At 35.9% G+C, this 18668-nt stretch overlaps 1 protein-coding gene across 2 annotated transcripts; it reads right to left on the minus strand.

Annotated features, from left to right (window-relative positions):
• Positions 1 to 312: 312 nt before the first annotated feature.
• LOC111021441 (xanthine dehydrogenase 1) lies at positions 313 to 18092 on the minus strand. 2 transcript variants are annotated; one of them, XM_022298413.2, is made up of 14 exons: positions 17588 to 18084; positions 16839 to 16938; positions 16630 to 16738; positions 14777 to 16282; positions 10958 to 11200; positions 9784 to 10098; positions 7650 to 7889; positions 6936 to 7220; positions 6491 to 6712; positions 6199 to 6360; positions 5101 to 5235; positions 4537 to 4773; positions 3487 to 3660; positions 313 to 811 (listed from the first exon to the last, which is right to left on the minus strand). In XM_022298413.2, the coding sequence occupies exons 1-14, from the start codon at positions 17721 to 17723 to the stop codon at positions 569 to 571; spliced, it is 4107 nt and encodes a 1368-aa protein (XP_022154105.2). In that variant the 5' UTR covers positions 17724 to 18084; the 3' UTR covers positions 313 to 568. The 2 variants fall into 2 exon arrangements, 1 of the variants encoding a protein (XP_022154105.2); XR_015791403.1 differs by lacking the exon at positions 313 to 811 and having other exon boundaries at positions 3522 to 3660; positions 5101 to 5210; positions 17588 to 18092.
• Between the last annotated feature and the right edge of the window lie 576 nt (positions 18093 to 18668).

The following is an 18668-nucleotide window of genomic DNA, read 5'->3' on the forward strand; positions in this document are numbered from 1 at the left end:
CAAATATCATACTATTATGGAGGTACTTAAGAGTACGAAGGTACCGTTGTCCTTAACATGAACCACCAAAAAAGATTACGAAAGTGAATAAACTGTCCATGTATATCAACCATTTATACACCACTAAATTTAGTGGTTAAGACATTTCTACTGCTCTTTAAAAAAGTAGTAGGTTCGAATATTTATCAGCGCTCTCGCAATTTAGGAGGACCAAAATATATATTAAACTACAAAACATAACAAAGTGAAGCTAATGAATAACTATACAAGCTAAATCTCAAGCCAATATGCATTGGTTTCTTCAGAACGCAATAAGAAAGAACCATATATTAAGATATGAACACCAAGGAAACTTGACATTTATGTCCTCCAATTTGAAATGATAAAAACGATGATGTATTTGGCTTCTAAGCTATAACCCACTTTTATTGCAAAGTTTTGGCATGAATATACACACACACAACTCAGGGAAGGTTGCAGAAGATGGACCAAGAGAATGGCATGACAGTGATTATTTCATAACGTATCTGCAAATATGAGCGATAAAGAAGCATACAATACAACTACATCATATGCTAAGTTTGGGACGGAAATTTGGACTGGCAAATGGATTAGTGAACTCATCTAAACACGCCATTCGGATTCGCTCTGGTGTTGCAGGATTATCGAGAGGAAACCAATCATCGTGCCCTGCGTCTTTCCTTGCGGCGATTATGGCATCCTTGATTGCGAAAAGGACAGCAGAGGCCAAAAAGAATGGAGGTTCTCCCACTGCTTTTGATGAATGGAGGGCCTTCACGTTTGGGTGACCCTGTCAATGATAAAGAAATTAGGTGGACATGCATATAATCTAATGTGATTCTAAACAAACTGAAATCCTAATGCAATATGGGAAACCTTCACTAAAATGACCTTAACATACAACAAAAGCAATTATATTTTGTAAAAAACCAACTTTTAAGGCCAAATGTCGTACTCAGGAAAGCCTCACATATGCAAAATGTCAAACTGATTTTTTTCCTTTCTGAAACTATTACATATGGACGAGGTGATTTGAGTCGACCGACTACTTGAAATAGAGGTGATTTGAATCGACCGACTACTTGAAATATATTCAGATTGGCAAAATCTTGTCTAAAATTCAGGGTAGCCTTGGTTTAGGGAATACTAAAGTGACAATATTGCTTCTCATGAACTGGCTTTGGCAGTTTATCAATCGGGGTGATTCACTCCGGAAGCTGGAGATAAAAAGTAATGGTGTTGTTAGGATTCGATTCCAAGAAAATGATAATATAACCATATTGCAATATCAAAAGAGACATTACAATATCAATAGCCTTTTAAGAGGGCTATCTCTCCCTCAACAACCTAGACTTTTCCCCAAAACTATGTTTGCCTTCTCCTTTCCCTAAAAACTATGTTTGCCTTCTCCTTTCCCTTTCTCCTTTCCCTAACTTCCTCTACTAATGACCAATGCGCCTCTGACTAATTATAAATTTATAACTAATTATCATAATTACGCTACTAATATCCTAATAATATTTCTGATATACCCAATTGTTAGCTCCTTGTTAAATGTTCCTGCATCAATATAGGAGCCTTTAGTTTAGCATCCCAAAACTAGAAAACTGTTGGGTTTGTAAGGTGATTGCAAACAAAGTCCCACATTGGCTAGGGAAAGGAATGATCATGGGTATATAAGAGAGGATAATTATCTTCATTGGTATGAGGCCTTTTGGGTGAAACCAAAAGCAAAGTCGTGCGGGCTATGCCAAAGCGGACAATATCATACCACTGTAGAGATACTCGGGGTACGAGGGGTATCGTTGTCCTTAACAAGTGGTATCAGAGCCATGGTCTAAACCTAGCTGTGTCGGTGAATCCACGAGTGCCGAACAAAGAAGTGGTAAGCCTTGTGGAAGGTGTGGTCATGGTGTAATCCGTGGGTGTGTTCTATCAAGGTATGTCTGGAGACTTGGATAAGAGCAAGCTCTCGATCAGGTCCGAGAGTAGACGGATGAGTGACTACTTGAGGGAAGGCTCGGGTGGTACTTTGTTTGAGGGGAGGATTGTTGGGTTTGTAAGGTGATTGCAAACAAAGTCCTACGTTGGCTAGGGAAGGGAATGATCATGGGTATATAAGAGAGGACAATTATCTCCATTGGTACGAGGCCTTTTGGGTGAAACCAAAAGTAAAGTCGTGCGGGCTATGCCCAAAACGGACAATATCATACCATTATGGAGATACTTGGGGTACGAGGGGTACCGTTGTCCTTAACAAAAACTTATTGAGCCAACAATAAAAAATAAAGATAAAAAAAAGGCGCTAGAGAGCCATTTTAGTCGGATCGTTGAACGGAGAGGTGCCCCTCTTGATAAAATATTCCCTGCACTTTGCCTTGTGTATGTGGATAAGTCATAAGAGCATATCAGTAAAGTGGCATAGAATGATGAAAAATGTGCATTGAATGGTAGACGTCGTAAGGATCCTACTCGATCGATAGCTAACCCGATTGGGGCAAATTGATGAATGACCTTTCTGGCTTTGGCTGGCTCATAAAAGTGACTGTAGAACTCAAAGACTCAATTCAAATGGCCTGTAGACCGTAAAATGCCTATTTGACTTCTTGGTGAAAAATGTTCCTGTTCTCAATTCAAGCTTTTGTAAAGAGTAATGGAGCTCCAAGGTTCCCAAGTTTTGGTATCTTTATTTGCTATGACAGGATCTAGAAGAGGAACACTCTAACATCGCCCTTCGCCTGAAATTGTGTTGCATGTGCCAAGCTAATGAGAGGATCCTAATCATCTTTTACTTCTGCCTCTAGAGGTGGCTTCTCTTTGACAGATTTCTGATCATATTTGGAAGTCAATTTTTTTTTTTTACCCTTTATGCATCAAAGGTTTTGTACCCCAAGGGATTTGTGCCTATAAGTTTAAAGAATGCAAAAGACATCTTTAGGACAATGTAATTTCCAGTTTGAAAAGGTTATTCAACATGCAAGCTTGTCAATAACCCTAGAAACCTGAGTAATTAATAGTTATGACTAACCACTCAGTAGGCAGTTAAAAGTTTGGAAATAATTCACTGTTAATCAACCTGACAACAGCTTTTGTAACTATATAGAAACAACCAAGTAACAAATACATCTAAACAGAACACAAAATGAACAATAAACGCTTCCTACTACATCAAAATATGGTTGATTGAATACAATTCCCTTAAGTTATGGTGTACAGTGTGTTTCAAAGCTCAATTGGTTAAAGCACATATCCTCAACCAAAAGATCGGAGATTTGAATCCCCACCCTCGCATGTTGTTGAACTCAAAAGAAAAAAAAAAGAAAGGAAAAAATTTATGGTGTGTTTTTACTGTGGTTTTCTGGTTCAGAATAAGGATTGATATTCTAGTTAAACATTATTTTGCATTTAATTATAATGAAGAACAATACAATTTAACAAACAATGGAAGAGTGGAAATTAGTATACCTTCAGGAGATAAACATTAAACTTGAAAGGGACATCATTAATAGATGGAATTTTGTAACTTCCGGGTCCGGACGTATATAGAGTACCCGGGGCAATCCACCTATGAGATGGATCTCCCCACTTCAACTCTTCGAGAGCTACCCAACCCAATCCTTGTATAAATGCTCCTTCGATCTGTTTTATAGACGACAAGAAAAGGTGTACATTTGATTATGAGAATATATGATATGTTTATGTCTAATAATATTCAATATTCATTCCTTGAGAATGTAAACTAAATAATGAAATCTCTATGCACCAAGTGCAAATAACAAAACTACTGCATGATAAAATTAATCCATATCAATCAAAAGAATTCTCCGCTTAAACAGAGATAGTAGGTTAAAACTAAATTTATGTTTATTTAGTTCTTGTACTAAAAAAATTCTAATAGGTTAATGAACTTTTAAAGTTGTGTCCATCTCATCAATATACTTTAACATTTTTAATAGGTCCTTGAACTTTTAGTTTTGTGTCAAAGAAGTCTCTAAGAATATCGAGGGAGCTAATTTCAGGCAATTTCTGGCCTGATTGTTAAACAAATGTGATAGATAACAAAGACCTATTAGACATAAGTTGAAAGTTCATGGTCACTAGCATTTTTCAAAGTATATGAATTAAATGGACATAATCCTATTAGTTTAGAGAACTTTAAAATGTAAAAACTAGGGACCAGACTTGACTTATAATTTTACTAAGAAAATCAATCAAGAGAGTTTGAGCCAAATGGAATCAAACAAGAGCTATTGAAATTGCTATTGGATTTCTGTCTGTTTTGTTGGTTGCTTAGTATCACCAACCTAAGATATCTATTATCTAGTAATAAAAATTTGTCACTAACTTTAATCTTCTTCTAAGAAACTTAGGATATACCACAGCATTCTCATCTAATACGCAACAATAACAGATAAACAAACATAGATTGTGTAAGGGAGTCATAAAAATGCATCTAAAATATTCCAATAAAACAGAAGAAAGTTGAGGATGAAAAGTGAGAGGAAAAATAAGTACCTGCCCAACATCAATGGCTGGATTGAGTGAATGACCAAGATCTAGGAAAACATTTGCTGACCGAGTGTGAAAGTCTCCGGTTAACGTGTCAATTTCGACTTCAGAAAATGCCGCACCATAAGTGAAATATCTAAATGGGATTCCTTTACCAGTTGCCCAATCAAACCCAATTTCAGGTGTGATAAAAAAACCATGGGCACAGAGATCAATCCTTTGAGCGTAGCATGCACGTGCCAGCTGAGAACAATAACTGATTATCATATATATCGAAATGGGAAACAGTACCACAAATAGCTGGCAAATAAGACTTCTATACTTTAATTAAAAACTTTAGAGAATAAGACAACATGAAAATGCTACCAAACACATTCCTATTTCAATTTTCAATACAAGAAATTAAAAGAAAACCAAGAAATCTATAACAATTACCATAACAATTTTTATTTTTATTTTTCAAAAAAATCAAAATGAAAAACGAAAAAGCAAGAATTAGGAAATGAAAAATGAAGAAAATGAGAGAGTGAAATGAAACGGTTATCAAACAAGCCCTTAATATAATAGTACCTCTTCAAAAGAGCTGAAATTATTCTGCGAAGCAATAGGCTCCATTCTTGCCTTGATTTGCTCACATGCATCCAAAACTGCAGCTCCATACATATCAGAGCTTGCAGAAGCTGCAGTAGGAGATGCATTAGGGACCTGTTTTCACAAAAAGTAGAAAAGAGGCTAAAATAAACCATCAATCTTATGGACCAGCAATTGAAACATACCAGTCTTGTTTTCTTCAACATAATAATAATAATAAAAGAGGCCAACTAATTGTTTAACAAATTCAAAATAAAAGAGAAAAAGTTCAACAAATGAAAATATCTTGAAATGCTATTTGATCTACCAGGCAGTACAAACTTACATGAAAGGAAAAAGCAGCAAAGAACCACAAATGTTCAAGCCCAAATAACCACAAAAGTGGAATCTATCTTAGGGTGAATTTCGAATGTATACCATTGCCGTACTTAGAAGACATATGAGGCAAAGTTCCCAAGTAAACTTGATTACACTAGTTGGATAGTGCTCGACCGTGGAAGGATAAGAGTAAAAGTAAAGACAATGCAAAGAAAACTTTTTTGTTTCTCCCAAAGGGAGTTTTAGACATATTGGGAGCTCCTGAATAACAAGTGGATTCTTAGAAAACTTTTGAAGTTTATGTTAATCGATAAGAAAAGAAAATAATTCTTCCTTGATTATTCCAAATGATTGATGCAAGGCTATATAATAGCAGTCACAGAGAAGAAACTAACAAGAAATTCTTGCCTATTAGGATAAGGAAATACTTACCTATTAGAACAGTAAAACCCTAACCTAAATAAAATAGGAAACCTTTAAAATAAAATAAACTATAATTTAATAGTTTATGTTTCTGGGTTTTCAAAGAGAGTATGAAAGATGATCCTTAAATTGAATCATCCTAGAATCAAATTGACTATCTTCGTGAGAAAAAATTGAAAATAAATGTCTCTACCAATATAACTTTTGTGAATCTATGAAAGAATATTTCATATATAATTAAGTAAAACCAAGTTGAATGTCCTCTTAAATGGTATATAGTGCATTAACATCCGAGGAAAAAGGTAAGAAAGAAGTTACAATTAAATCTCATATTACCTTGTCCGTACTCGTCTCTGATATGAAGACTGAACTAAGAGGAATATTAAAGGCAGAAGCAGCAACCTGGGCAACTTTTGTATGCAACCCTTGCCCCATTTCAACACCTCCATGAGAAACTAAAACAGTCCCATCAGTATAGACATGAACCAGAGCACCTGCCTATGGACATAAATAAAAATGTATGAGCTCAGATTTCTTAAGCAATAAGCATGAAATATTGCCTCTGCAAAAGCATCAAAATGAAAGCAGGCTTAGCACGATCATTTTCAGCAACAAATTCTTTTCCCACCTGATTCATAAGCTTTAATGTGAATGATATGCCAAACTTTGTAGGAACCATAGCAATGCCACGCTTCCTCCACCTATTTTGACTGTTAAATTGTTCGACTTCTTTGCGAGCATTTGTAAAGTCACAAGATGCCTTAAGTTGATTCCATAGTGGGTTCAGAGTAGAGTGTTGAACTTGTTGACCATAGTGCAGCATATACCCTTCACCTTGGAAATTGATTTCCTACAGAAATATAGAATACTCAAGTAATGGTAACAGCAACAAGAGAACGATACTGACAACAATAATCACTATTATTTTAGTTTAGCAGGGGTGGAGGATTCAAACCTCCGACTTTTAGGGTGTAAGTAATCCCTTGACCAATTGAGCTATGCTCATGTCATCACAACAATAATCACTATTACTAACACAATACCACAATAAACATCAACATTATGGAACTTACCCTTATCTCTTCTGGACTTTTCTTCAGTTCAACCGCAATCCTTTGGATCCAGTTTTCAGTAATAAGCATGCCTTGAGGACCACCAAATCCACGGAAAGCAGTATTACTGGGAAAATTAGTGAAGCAAACCTTTCCTTGAATCCTCACATTTGGAATCTCATAAACATTATCCATGTGAAACATAGCACGTTCAAGGATAGCAAGCGATAGATCTAATGAATTTCCACCGTTGTTGTAGATTTCTAGATCAAGAGCCATCACTTTTCCCTCATTTGTGAAACCAACCTGGTTGTTCAAAATCCAATCATTATCCAGTTTCATAACATTTTAATCAAAGAGATAATACTTGCAGAAGTAGAAGCAATAAAAATGACTAAGGCCTTGTCTTTTCCCTCTATGATTCCGTCGATTCTTTGTAGGGGAACAATAAAAAATAATGACATCAGCCAATTATTGAAAAAATCTAAGTAAAATATTCAGTGGTGGATCTACAAGTGATTAACAAGAGAGGAGAATGTCTCTCTCCATGTCATACTGGCTAGGTGTTCTTTGATCCAGGAAAGGGATGCCTTCTTGTGAATTTGATAATCTATAAGCAATTTCATAGAACAAGCAGCATTGAACATAAACAAGTGTTTATCTCCCCTATGAGTTTGTAAAGATCAATATTAAATGAAAACCCAACATTATGGTCAAATGAGCATAAAATAACACCTTATACTTTCCAAGAAAGCTATGCCGCTGCCCAGTAATCATCATGTCTGTGTCCCTGTCTAATGTGATTTTCACTGGGCGATTCAACAAAAATGAGGGAACTGAAGCTGCAGCAGAAAACATAGCTGCCCTCGTTTCTTTTCCCCCAAATCCACCACCAATTCGTTTGGTTTTACAAACCACTTTGGACATTGGAAGCCCAAGAACACTGGAAACATATCTCTGGTGCTTTTGAGGAGTCTGCACAAGGAAAGTTGGGAAAATACAACGTCTGCAACATTAAAAATATAAAGAATGCTAATTTTTCGAAAAAAATGGGAATAAAGCACCGTGGGAATGGACAAAGAACAAGAACATCGAAGCTAAAACTGTAGTTAAAAATATTGGGAACTTAACAATGTAAGATTCCATTGAAAATACATTGATTCCACATGAAAATTCTAGTGCTTGAGCTGAAGATAGCAAAAACTATTGCAGGAAGAAGTTATATGATGGAAATACAACGTGCAGCCTTGACACTAACGAAAGGATATTTGGTTACTGCAACATAAATATGAAACGGCCTACATTTGAGGGAAGTTAGATTTTAGGAGTTAGCCTCTGGCCATTATTAACACATTCCCTGTACTTATTTATAGTCCCTCTTTGGTATTTCTGTAAATATCCCTTCTTTTCTTCTTTTTATTTTTTACTTTTTATTTCTCACTCCTCCCTTGCCCCCCAATTCTTAAACCTGTTAGTCTCCTTCCTTGGTTGATCTCCGTACAGCTAGACTTTCCTCATGCATATAGGCTAACTATCATCAAAATTAATTTGAAAATATATAAAATCTAATATGCAATTTTTATGATAAAATTAGAAAATTTTTTAATCTAAAGTTGAACATCTTCAGTTTAAAATATATAAAAATGTATAGATATATTACTAGAAGCTTATTCCAACACAAATTCACATTGTTACAAATAGTTAAAAAAATTGGAGTTTCATATACATGTAACAGAAAATACAAATTGGATTCACAAGTTCCTGTTCTTACTTTATTAAAAGTCAATGAAATATTTATTTCTCATCATTTTCTTTGTTGTATTACAACATAAAGTAAACTGAAGAGAGAAAAAAGAATCTATCTTATTCCAAAGAAAGCTCGAGAGCATCATTCCTAGCAGATCTTGCACACGATCTTTTGACTCCTAATATTTCCTTTCTTAGATAGAGTTGATTGACTCACTAACTTACGAATATTCTTTGGGGACTACTTTCAAGAATTAGACGATCGCGGGTTAAACAGCAAAAGGTCTGGGTGGGATGATATGAAATAGCTATAGGTCTCGGTGGGATGATATGAAATAGAGTAGTTGCCAATTGGCATGTGAAATTGAGAAGGAACTTCCTTATCCACTAACATTCTTATGTGAAAAGGCAAAAATGATTTACTGTTTTAGCGTAGAGCGAACTTTCGGGTGAACAGATGATTTTAGATGCAACGCCTGATTTTATGTAGTTCTGTATATTGATTCTGACGAGTGAATTTCGTCCATTTACTGAGAGGAACCTACCTAAATGTCTCATTTTCTAGAGGTATAGGTTTTGGAATAAGGAGCTGACAGGAAAGAACTGGGGTTTTAACCTAGTAAGGGTGTGAGGGCACAAATGAAGTTGTTTTTCGTAGGAGACCACTTTCCAAGGCTTCATAGGAAATAGGCCTTCGACCCGAATTTTTTAGAATGGGCAAGGGCCACGAGAGAGGTTTCCTATTTTCTGCCACTATAATCAATCGGTAATGGAATAAAAGGGTTATCGTGACAATTACAATAGGCTAGCGTTCCTGAGTGATGTAACTACTTATAACAAAGATTGAAAAAGAAAATTGGAAGCCAATTAACATAGTTCTTAATTATTTAATACCTTGAATAAGCTTGAAAAGAAAATCTAATATAAGACATCCACAATTGAATACTATAAAAAGTAGAAAACAAAAAAAGGTCTAGAAACAAGGTAATCTTTCTCATTTATATATGCATCATTTTTCCCTATTTCAAATAGGTTATTGTAAATTATCATTTTTAAATAAGTATAACATCACATAAATAGGAGAAAACATGCAAGAAAGAAACGAAAAAGAGGTATACCATACTTGTGTTGATGAAACCATATGAACTTCGTTACCAGAATCCAAAGTCCATATCACACTGCTATTCGGCTCCAAGTAAAAGTGTTCCTGACCTCCCACTCGAACTTCACCCTCTATGATCTTATCACACTGACCAGATTGGAAACAAAATTCCACATCCCCTGTCTTCAAACACTTCTCTGTGTTGGGATGAAAACTTTTAGCAATGATGGCATCCTCAATTGACAGTATAGCTGGAAGCTCCTCGTATTCTACATGGACCTTTCTTGCTGCTAGTTTTGCATTTTCATGCGTATCAGCAACTACTACTCCTATAATCTGTAAAAAAGGTTACATTTTCTTCAACAGTAGAAAAGAGAACATTATATTAAAATAAAAACAGATTAGTCCTAAACTTTAGAGAGACAGATGCCCGAAGAATTGGGAGATTTACAAAAATGATAATATGCTAATTACTTGTTTTCTCTCCTCTTGCACCTCTCTCCAACATCCATGTGTCCTACCTGATCATTCCTTGTAACTATGTTTTATTTTCCTTTTTCTTTCCCCTAAAAGGGTGGCTGGCAGTGTCTGGTGGAAGGTGCATGGTTGAGAGTAAGATAGCACCAGTCTCCTTAGTGAAGAATATAGAGAAAATAAAGTTCATAGGTGAGATATCTAAAAAGCAGCCAACACGAGCTTAGCTCAGTGGTGCTAGTGGTAATTAGCACCCATCTCTGACTAAGAGATATCTTAAAAGCAATTTTTTTCTTGCTGTATTCTGTTTTTTTATTTTTTTTTTTTTTTTTTTTTTTTTTATCTTGGCTTAATGGCTTATTGAGAATCGAGATCTTTGCAAACCTTCTTTGCCTTCTTAGAGTTATTAAGTTATTTAAAGAATCCCACTGCCAGTGGATTTTTTTTTCTTTTTTAATTTTTCTTATGTAAAGAATCCCACTGCAAACCTTCTTTGCATTAATTTTGATTCTGTAGATTGCTTTTGTAGAAACCGTTTATAAATTAAAAAGTAAAAGGTCCAAACATGGGTCAAATTAATGCTTGCTATGTACATAGCATATAAAGCAACCATACAAAGATTCTAATCCATACATTTTCTAACTCTTTAAAATACACATCACATTAAATCATAAATCAAGGTGCAGTCAGAAAACATCAATGTAGAATACACTTTGATTACCTGACCTACGCAGGTGACAAATTCTGAAGCAAAAAGTTCCTCATCAGGAATAACTGGCCCAAATTTATTATCACCTGGGATGTCTTTGGCCAGGAAGATGCCAGCAAAACCAGCAGATTTCCTGGCTTCCAAGTCGTTTATGGAACATATGCGAGCATGAGGTTTCTGGCTCAGAACCAAAGCAGCATGCAGACCATGAAGAGGTAAAGGCATGTCATCTGCATATTCTGCCTCTCCTGTAACCTAATTTAGAAGTCCTATATTAACAATAATTTCCTGGATATATTCTACAAGACCAAGCCCCAGATCACATTAGAAGTATGATCAAGGTAAATGGATGAATGAAACATGTTATTCTGGAGATGTGTACCAGATATATTCAACAATTTGATTGTTGTTCCATAATATCCAGAATTAAGATAAAAATTTTATAACCTTTTTACATTGATTGTGTAACTAAGGGTAAGACATGCGCTAAAACTCTAAGGTGCATGTATAAATGAGTACAAAGCAAACGTATACACACAGACCTTCCATCATTCAAGGCATTGAAAGAGGAATACAGCATACAACAGTAAAGAAAAACAGCATGCAGCATAACTTCATATAGAGAAGGATAGTGTAGATAAGACGATAACAATGCATTTTTTCCTCATAACTTGTCCGCTCAAACGATCACCAACTTCAAAAATTAAAACATGCAGGCCATTCTGAATTATATATATATATATATATATAGTAACTTTTAAGGATTTAAAATATGAAGGGTATTTAAATTATATAGCAGGTAGGCTAATCATGTAATGCAATTGAATTATATAATGCACAGCCTAATCATGTAATGCAGTTGAGTTATATAATTCACAGCCTAATCATAGATTGCCACAGGCTCTACCTCCATTTCTCTCTTTCTATCTATCTAAACCTATCAATTCTCATCCACTCAAGATTTCTAAGTCTCCCACCATTCAGAATTTGACTAGCCAAAAGCCATGTATATTGACAGCTCATGCAATCACAGGTATAGCAATCCTTTTTTTTTTATATATAAGAAAGGACACTTTCATTGAGAATAATGAAAAAAGATACAAGAACTACAAAAAGGACCTACAGAAAGGGCATAAAAAAGGCAGCCCGGAAAGAGGACGCCCCCTAAAGAAAAGAACTCTAATCCAAAAGAATAAGTCCTAGCGGATAATTACAAAAGAGCTTAGAAACTGAGCCCCATACCGAAGTATTAAATCTAACGATATCCCAAACATGGTCACAGACTTTAGCCAAAAAAGTCTTTTGTATGCCCTTTCTGTAGCCAAAAAAGCCTAGAATCATGGAGGAAACGCCACAACCATTTAGCCAAAAAAGCCTCATTCCTAAGCCTTAAGTTCCCAATACCCAAACCCCCCACTTCCAGAGGCTTAGTAACCTCTTTCCAACTAACCAGATGAGCGCCACCTCCCTCTTCCACACCTTCCCAAAGAAAAACTCTCATATGATCTTTTCTAAGGCCTCACTAACCACCACCGGGATCTTGAAGAGGGAAAGATAATAAGTCGGGATACCCTTCAAGAAAGAATGGATCAAAGTGAGTCTCCCTCCTTTAGAAAAAAGGTCTTCTTCCAAGAGGAAAGGCGCTTCTGAAACTTCTCACACACCCAAAACGTCACACTTTTTGGGTTATGATTAAAGGAAGACCAAGATAGGAGGGAGGGAACTCACCAACTTCACACCCAACTAGGGTCGCCCACTCTCTAAGCTTACCAGCGTCACAATTAACCCCCCACAAGGAACCTTTTCCTCTGAAGATCTTAAGGCCCGATAGAGCTTCAGAAAAACCTAGGAGGCAAATCAAGTTCTTAAAAGCACTATCTTTACTGAAACAGAAGAAAATGGTATCGTCTGCAAACTGAAGATGAGATAGGCGAACATTGTCCTTTCCCACTTCAAAGGCTTCCAGGGCCTTATTCTCCGCTCCAACAGAAATTAATATGCTAAGAATGTCCACGACCAAGATAAAAAGGAAAGGAGATAGAGGGTCACCTTGCCGAATGCCTCTTGAGGCGATAATTTTTCCCCTAGGTCTCCCGTTCACAAAGATAGAATAATTAACGGATCTAATACAACTCCACATCCAAGCTCTCCATTTGAACCCAAAACCTTTCTTCCCAGAACCTTGTCTAAGAAATCCCAGTTCACATGATCATATGCCTTTTCGAAATCAATCTTAAACACTACACCCTCCATTTTACTCTTCCTATAATCCTCAATCGACTCATTAGCTATCAACACTTGATCCAGAATTTGCCTACCTGCAACAAAAGCCCCCTGTGTCTCTAAAATTGTAGAAGGCATGACCTTTCTAAGGATTGGGCTGAGTTCTATCCTACAATCTCAAATAATATGTTTGCTTTTCCTCAACCACTTCAAAGCTGAATATATTTCATCTTTCAATATAACTTCTGCTAACTCAGCCTTTTATTTTATTTTTATTTTTATTTTTCTTTCATAAGAAGAGAAGTTTTGTTCAATCAGAAAAGGGAGAAAAGGGAGACTAGATGTCTAATTCTATACCAAGAGAGAATGGGAGATTATGAAAAAGAAAACTTTGGTCGAAGGACAACTTTACCGCCCCAAGAGGTAGCCCAGTTGGCAAGGACTTAGGATCTCTTGATCATACTAGTTTAGAAGTCTCAATTTCGAACCTTCTAACGAGCTTAATACCAAAAACCCTTGATGTCTATCGAGTCCGAGCCTTGGGGTGGGTGCGGGTGCCCCTGGATATAGGGGAGCAAAGCTCCGACTCCCCGTAAAAAAAAAAGAAAGGACAACTTTTCTTTGATTTAAATTTGTTTTCCATGCCAATAAAAAAATATAGACTTCTTCAAGGCTACAAAAGCAAACCTTGCAAGCTCTTCAATACAATTATTATTTTTGACTTGACTTGAAAGTCATGGGATGGCCTAATGGTCAATAAGGGTCATTGTAAATAGCAAAGGGCTTAGAGGGAATGGGTTCAAACCATGGTGGCAACCTACCTAAGATTTAATATCCTACGAGTTACCTTGTCAACCAAATGTAGTAGGGTCAGACGGTTTCTACCCGAGAAGATGAAGAGGACATACACAAAACTGTCAAAATAGAATTCAACCATGTAACATTTTAAATGGATTATGATTATATGGTCTAGACATCGCTGCCCTACAAACTAGACAAATACATGAGGATGTCTTCTTACCTAGCTCACTATAGGAAAATCGTCACTCACTAATTTCCTTAATATCCTTCTTCAATCACATCATGGGTTTCATGAGATCTCAAAGTCTCACCTAGAGATGGGAATGCCATAGGCCAACTCATTACACAAAATAAATTGCGATAGTACATTAAGAAAATTTATTGTTATTTACAGTCCCAAGACAAAAATACTACTAGATAATTGCTCTAAAGCGTAAAAACAATCCTGCAAAATGAACTTTTTTTTTAGTTTAACAATGGTGGGATGGAGAATCAAATTGCGGGTACCTTATCCATTAAGCTATACTCAAACATATTTTATTTGATCACCATTCAAGTTTTGACACATAGGAGAAAAAAAGGTAGAAAGAGAGTTAATTTTTATATGTTTCAAAAAATAATAAACTGTCAAATTTTTAGGGTGGTCAACAGTAGGTGCTGACTAAGTATTTCTCTTGGCAAAATGAACATTTTATTACTATTAAGAGAGTGATAATAGACATGTATCAGATGATAGTTTGATATATATTAGTTCGTTAAAAATGTATTTGGTTCATTGCAATATATAAATTAATACAAATTATGTACCTGAAGTCTTGCAGAAAGATGAACTTCAGGAGAGCCGACAGCCGTCCCATGTCTTTTGATTTCATAGTCTTGACTTCCAATAACATGTGGCCGTTGAAATGATTTTACAGCAGAGAGATGCGACAATGGCACTTTCTCCTCAATAAGGTTATGCCTCTCCAACTCATGAGAAACCCAAAGATAAAATTTAAAGAAGAAGCTTAGAGTTAAAGATTTGCGGAACTCCACCATACCTCCTGGAGCATTTTCCTGCAGAAAAGTATCTTCTTCTAAGATTTTTAATGCATCCTTGAGTAGCACTTGATCCCAAATTTTCCCAATTAGATATTTTTTAGTCTTTTTAGCTGAAAGTGATAACGGAGCAACCCCACCATAAACAATGGATGCATCCGAAACAACCCAATTTTTACCTTCTTCCTCGAGAAAGACACGTATACCAGCATTTACAATGGCAATATCATCATCTCGCCTGTGGGCCTGTTTAAACTCTTTCACATACTCAAAACGCCTACTCCATGGCAAGAATATAGAGAGTAAGAATTCATCATTCGCCAAATCCACTTTACGGTAACCCAGGAAAAAATTTTCAGCCAATGTTGTTCTAATTTTTCCCTTGCAATTAATAATTCTGAACTTTGCTCTTGAAGCCATCCAGAGAGGGTTCAAATCTGATATCGGACTTGCTGTACATATGTTCCCACCTACAGATGCAACATTTCTTATCTGTGTCCCAGCAAACCATTTTAATTGTTCAATAAATGCTTTACAAAATGAAGTTTCATAGGCTGCACGCTCTGCTGTAACCTTTCTTAGAATACTCAGCAGTTCTGATAATCGTACTGCAGCTCCCATCTCTATGCCATCATCTGTCACACTTGTCATATTTAACTCAGGCACATGCATAACGTGGACCAGAACCTTATACTGCATCTTTTTCAACCTCATTTCAATTCCAACCTCAGTATTACCAACTAACAACTTGGCTTCAGGGTATCTGGCCTTCAAGTCTAACACTTCTTGAAGTCTTATGGGTCGAAACCATTTAAGCCCACTAAACCCACTCAAATTCAAATAATTTAGTTTCCTTCGCAATAACTCAGGAGGGAAAATAAGCTCTTTATCTGAGTATGTACTGCCATCAATCTCACTATAAGAAATTGGCTCACATCTATTGCCACAAGCCATACCTTCTGAGCAGTCAACCCTCTGTCTTGCAGTTTTAGATTTGCAAGAACACGGCTTCCCAGTTGAAGGGCAAACAAATTCATCTGTTGCACTAGTATGCAAAGAATCTGTGTATACAGAGTCATCGGTTTTCGCAAAAACCCGAAATGCGTCAATAATTGGTCTATAACCTGTGCAACGACACAAATTTCCTGCCAGGCATTCTTCAATTTGCTCTTCACTAGGTGGACTTTTACTCGACCTTAATAATGCATATATGGACATGATAAAGCCAGGAGTACAAAATCCACACTGTGAACCATGAGAACTTGCCAATGACTCCTGCAAAAAATTCATTTAGAGAAAGTTGACAGTCTGATTCATAAAACTGCAATTATAGTTGACCATGGCAAACTTGAAGTCTTCTACTCTACCCTCTCTAGAGTGACTAAGATATAAGACTTAGGGTCCTAGTCAACTTTTATATACAGTTTCTAAAGCCAATAAAATCAAGATTGTCATCAAAAGAGAAAAATAAGATCCAGAATTTCAAATGAAATGGGATGAAAGGATCAGAGTCTTCACGAGTTAGTACAACTTAGTTGACCACATCTGAATGGAATACTAAATGACAACATAAATATATAAAGTACATTATAAGAAAGAAACTGAAAAGTGGCATATATTACTTGAATAGGATGCAATCCACGTTTATGACTACCCAAACCCTCCACTGTTATTACATGCATCCCTTCTACAGAATACAGAGGAGCCAAGCAAGCATTAACAGCGTAGTGCCTGAAATATAAGATAGTATTTATGCAAAGTTAGTTTGATAAAACTTCGATTGCAATAGATTTCAAAAATTATCCACGAAAGAAACCAACCAGAGACTCACATGCATTTATTTAAATTTGCATCGTAATTTGAAACCATAACAGTGCATGCTCCACAGCCACCTTCGCCACAACCAAGCTTTGTCCCAGTCAAACCAGTATCTATATCAGCAGAAAGAAAAAGAATCCAATTTCAAAATTCCGGAGCAAGAATAAAAGTAATTTCACACAGTAAGTTAACTGAATCGCTTTCTCGAATCTAGGATGACTTTTGCTTTTTCAGCAAGAAATGCTTTAAGAAGAAACAATAAGAAAAACATTTTAAGAAAGGTTTTTTTTAGATCACTTTTGATAATCTAGCGTTGAAAAATGTATTTAACAGGCTAAACACTTTTCACCCTTCCAAAAGTTATTTCAAACTCACCCTGCTTCTGGGTGGTTTCTCTAAAATCAAATGCAAAAAAATTGATTACTTTACACCCCTTAACCAACCATAAAAGGTGTTTTTATTCCAATTTTTATACCAAATTCACTCAAAGATCTATCTCAAAAGTAAATTCAAAGATCTAAATAAATTCAAAACGCTGAAGAAAGAACATATAAGCCCAACTCAGAGAGCAAGCTAATCAAGACATTGCATCAAACCAATTCATATAAACAAACACTTGGTAGGCATGCAGTACCTAATTCCTGAGAAATGATGCATGCGAACCCATTGATGGAGCAAATTACTCTAAACCGCCAACAAAAGAACTCTACCAAGCTTATCAAGACCCAAAAACCAAACAAACAAACCCATAAATCCCTTTACCTCTGAGATATTCAAGAAGGGTCAAATGAGCTAATCCATTAGGAAGAACTCTCCTCACTCCATTAACGTAAAGTATTGCCTCCTTTTCCTCCTCCCCAATCTGTTCAATATCTTCTTCGCTCTTCAAAGATCCCATCTGGCTCACCAAGAAGACTTCCCAAAACCCAGTATACGATCAAATTATCAGAACCAAAAGCAGCGGAAAAAGCACTTCAAGGATCAACACGAAATATGCCCAAATCGATAAGAACAGAGATAAGAAATGCAAAAACGAAATCGGTCACCATGACATATCTGTATTTGTCTGCTCATACTGACATGGAAAGCCAAGCTGTACTGAACTTTAAATTTCTCCAGGTTTTTTATTGCAAAGAGGGGACCTTTTAGAAAAATCCACGCCTTACGCCCTTAGCCACTCACAAAAAAGATAAACTCCAAGCGGTTGCTGACACACAAATTCATCGATTGAATTTTGTATCTGATGTTAATTTTGTAAATGGGCTATAGAATTTCTTCTACCTAACTTTCTTATATTGTTCAAAATTTCAAATTTGTCAATGATATCTTGATACTGAAAGTGCATCATAAATTACAACCTTGATTTATTATGTGCATATCACATGGGACATTTTTCTTTGGGAGGATGGTGACCTTCCCTCTTAGAAGCCCCCTCTTGAGTGTGGGTTTCATATGGAACTTTTTTTGTTCTCTCTCAGGCACAAAATTTTTAATATTTTTAGAAAAAAAATTTGGTTGTCCCATTTAATTGAGTGATGTACTGTGACCGTACACGTCAACTTTGAGAATTTTATAACACAAAAAGTATATATTATTGTGAATGACTTACCTATCTATTTCAGACCAACGAATTTAATTTTTTATTTTTTATTTTCTGAGTACAACATGTGAGGGTGGAGATCGAATTCACAACTTCTTAATTTTAGATATATATCAATTACAGCTCTATGTTGGTTTTGGCACCAACGAATTTATCTCTACGGTGTACTAAAATAAAATATATTATTATTAATTTATTATTCCTTTTTGGAAAGGGGAATTTTTTTCATGACGTACTTGTTCA

This window comes from Momordica charantia (genome assembly GCF_013281855.1).
Source record: "Momordica charantia cultivar OHB3-1 chromosome 6 unlocalized genomic scaffold, Mcharantia_2.0 BLBB01000006.1, whole genome shotgun sequence".
Classification (NCBI taxonomy): Eukaryota; Viridiplantae; Streptophyta; class Magnoliopsida; order Cucurbitales; family Cucurbitaceae; genus Momordica; species Momordica charantia.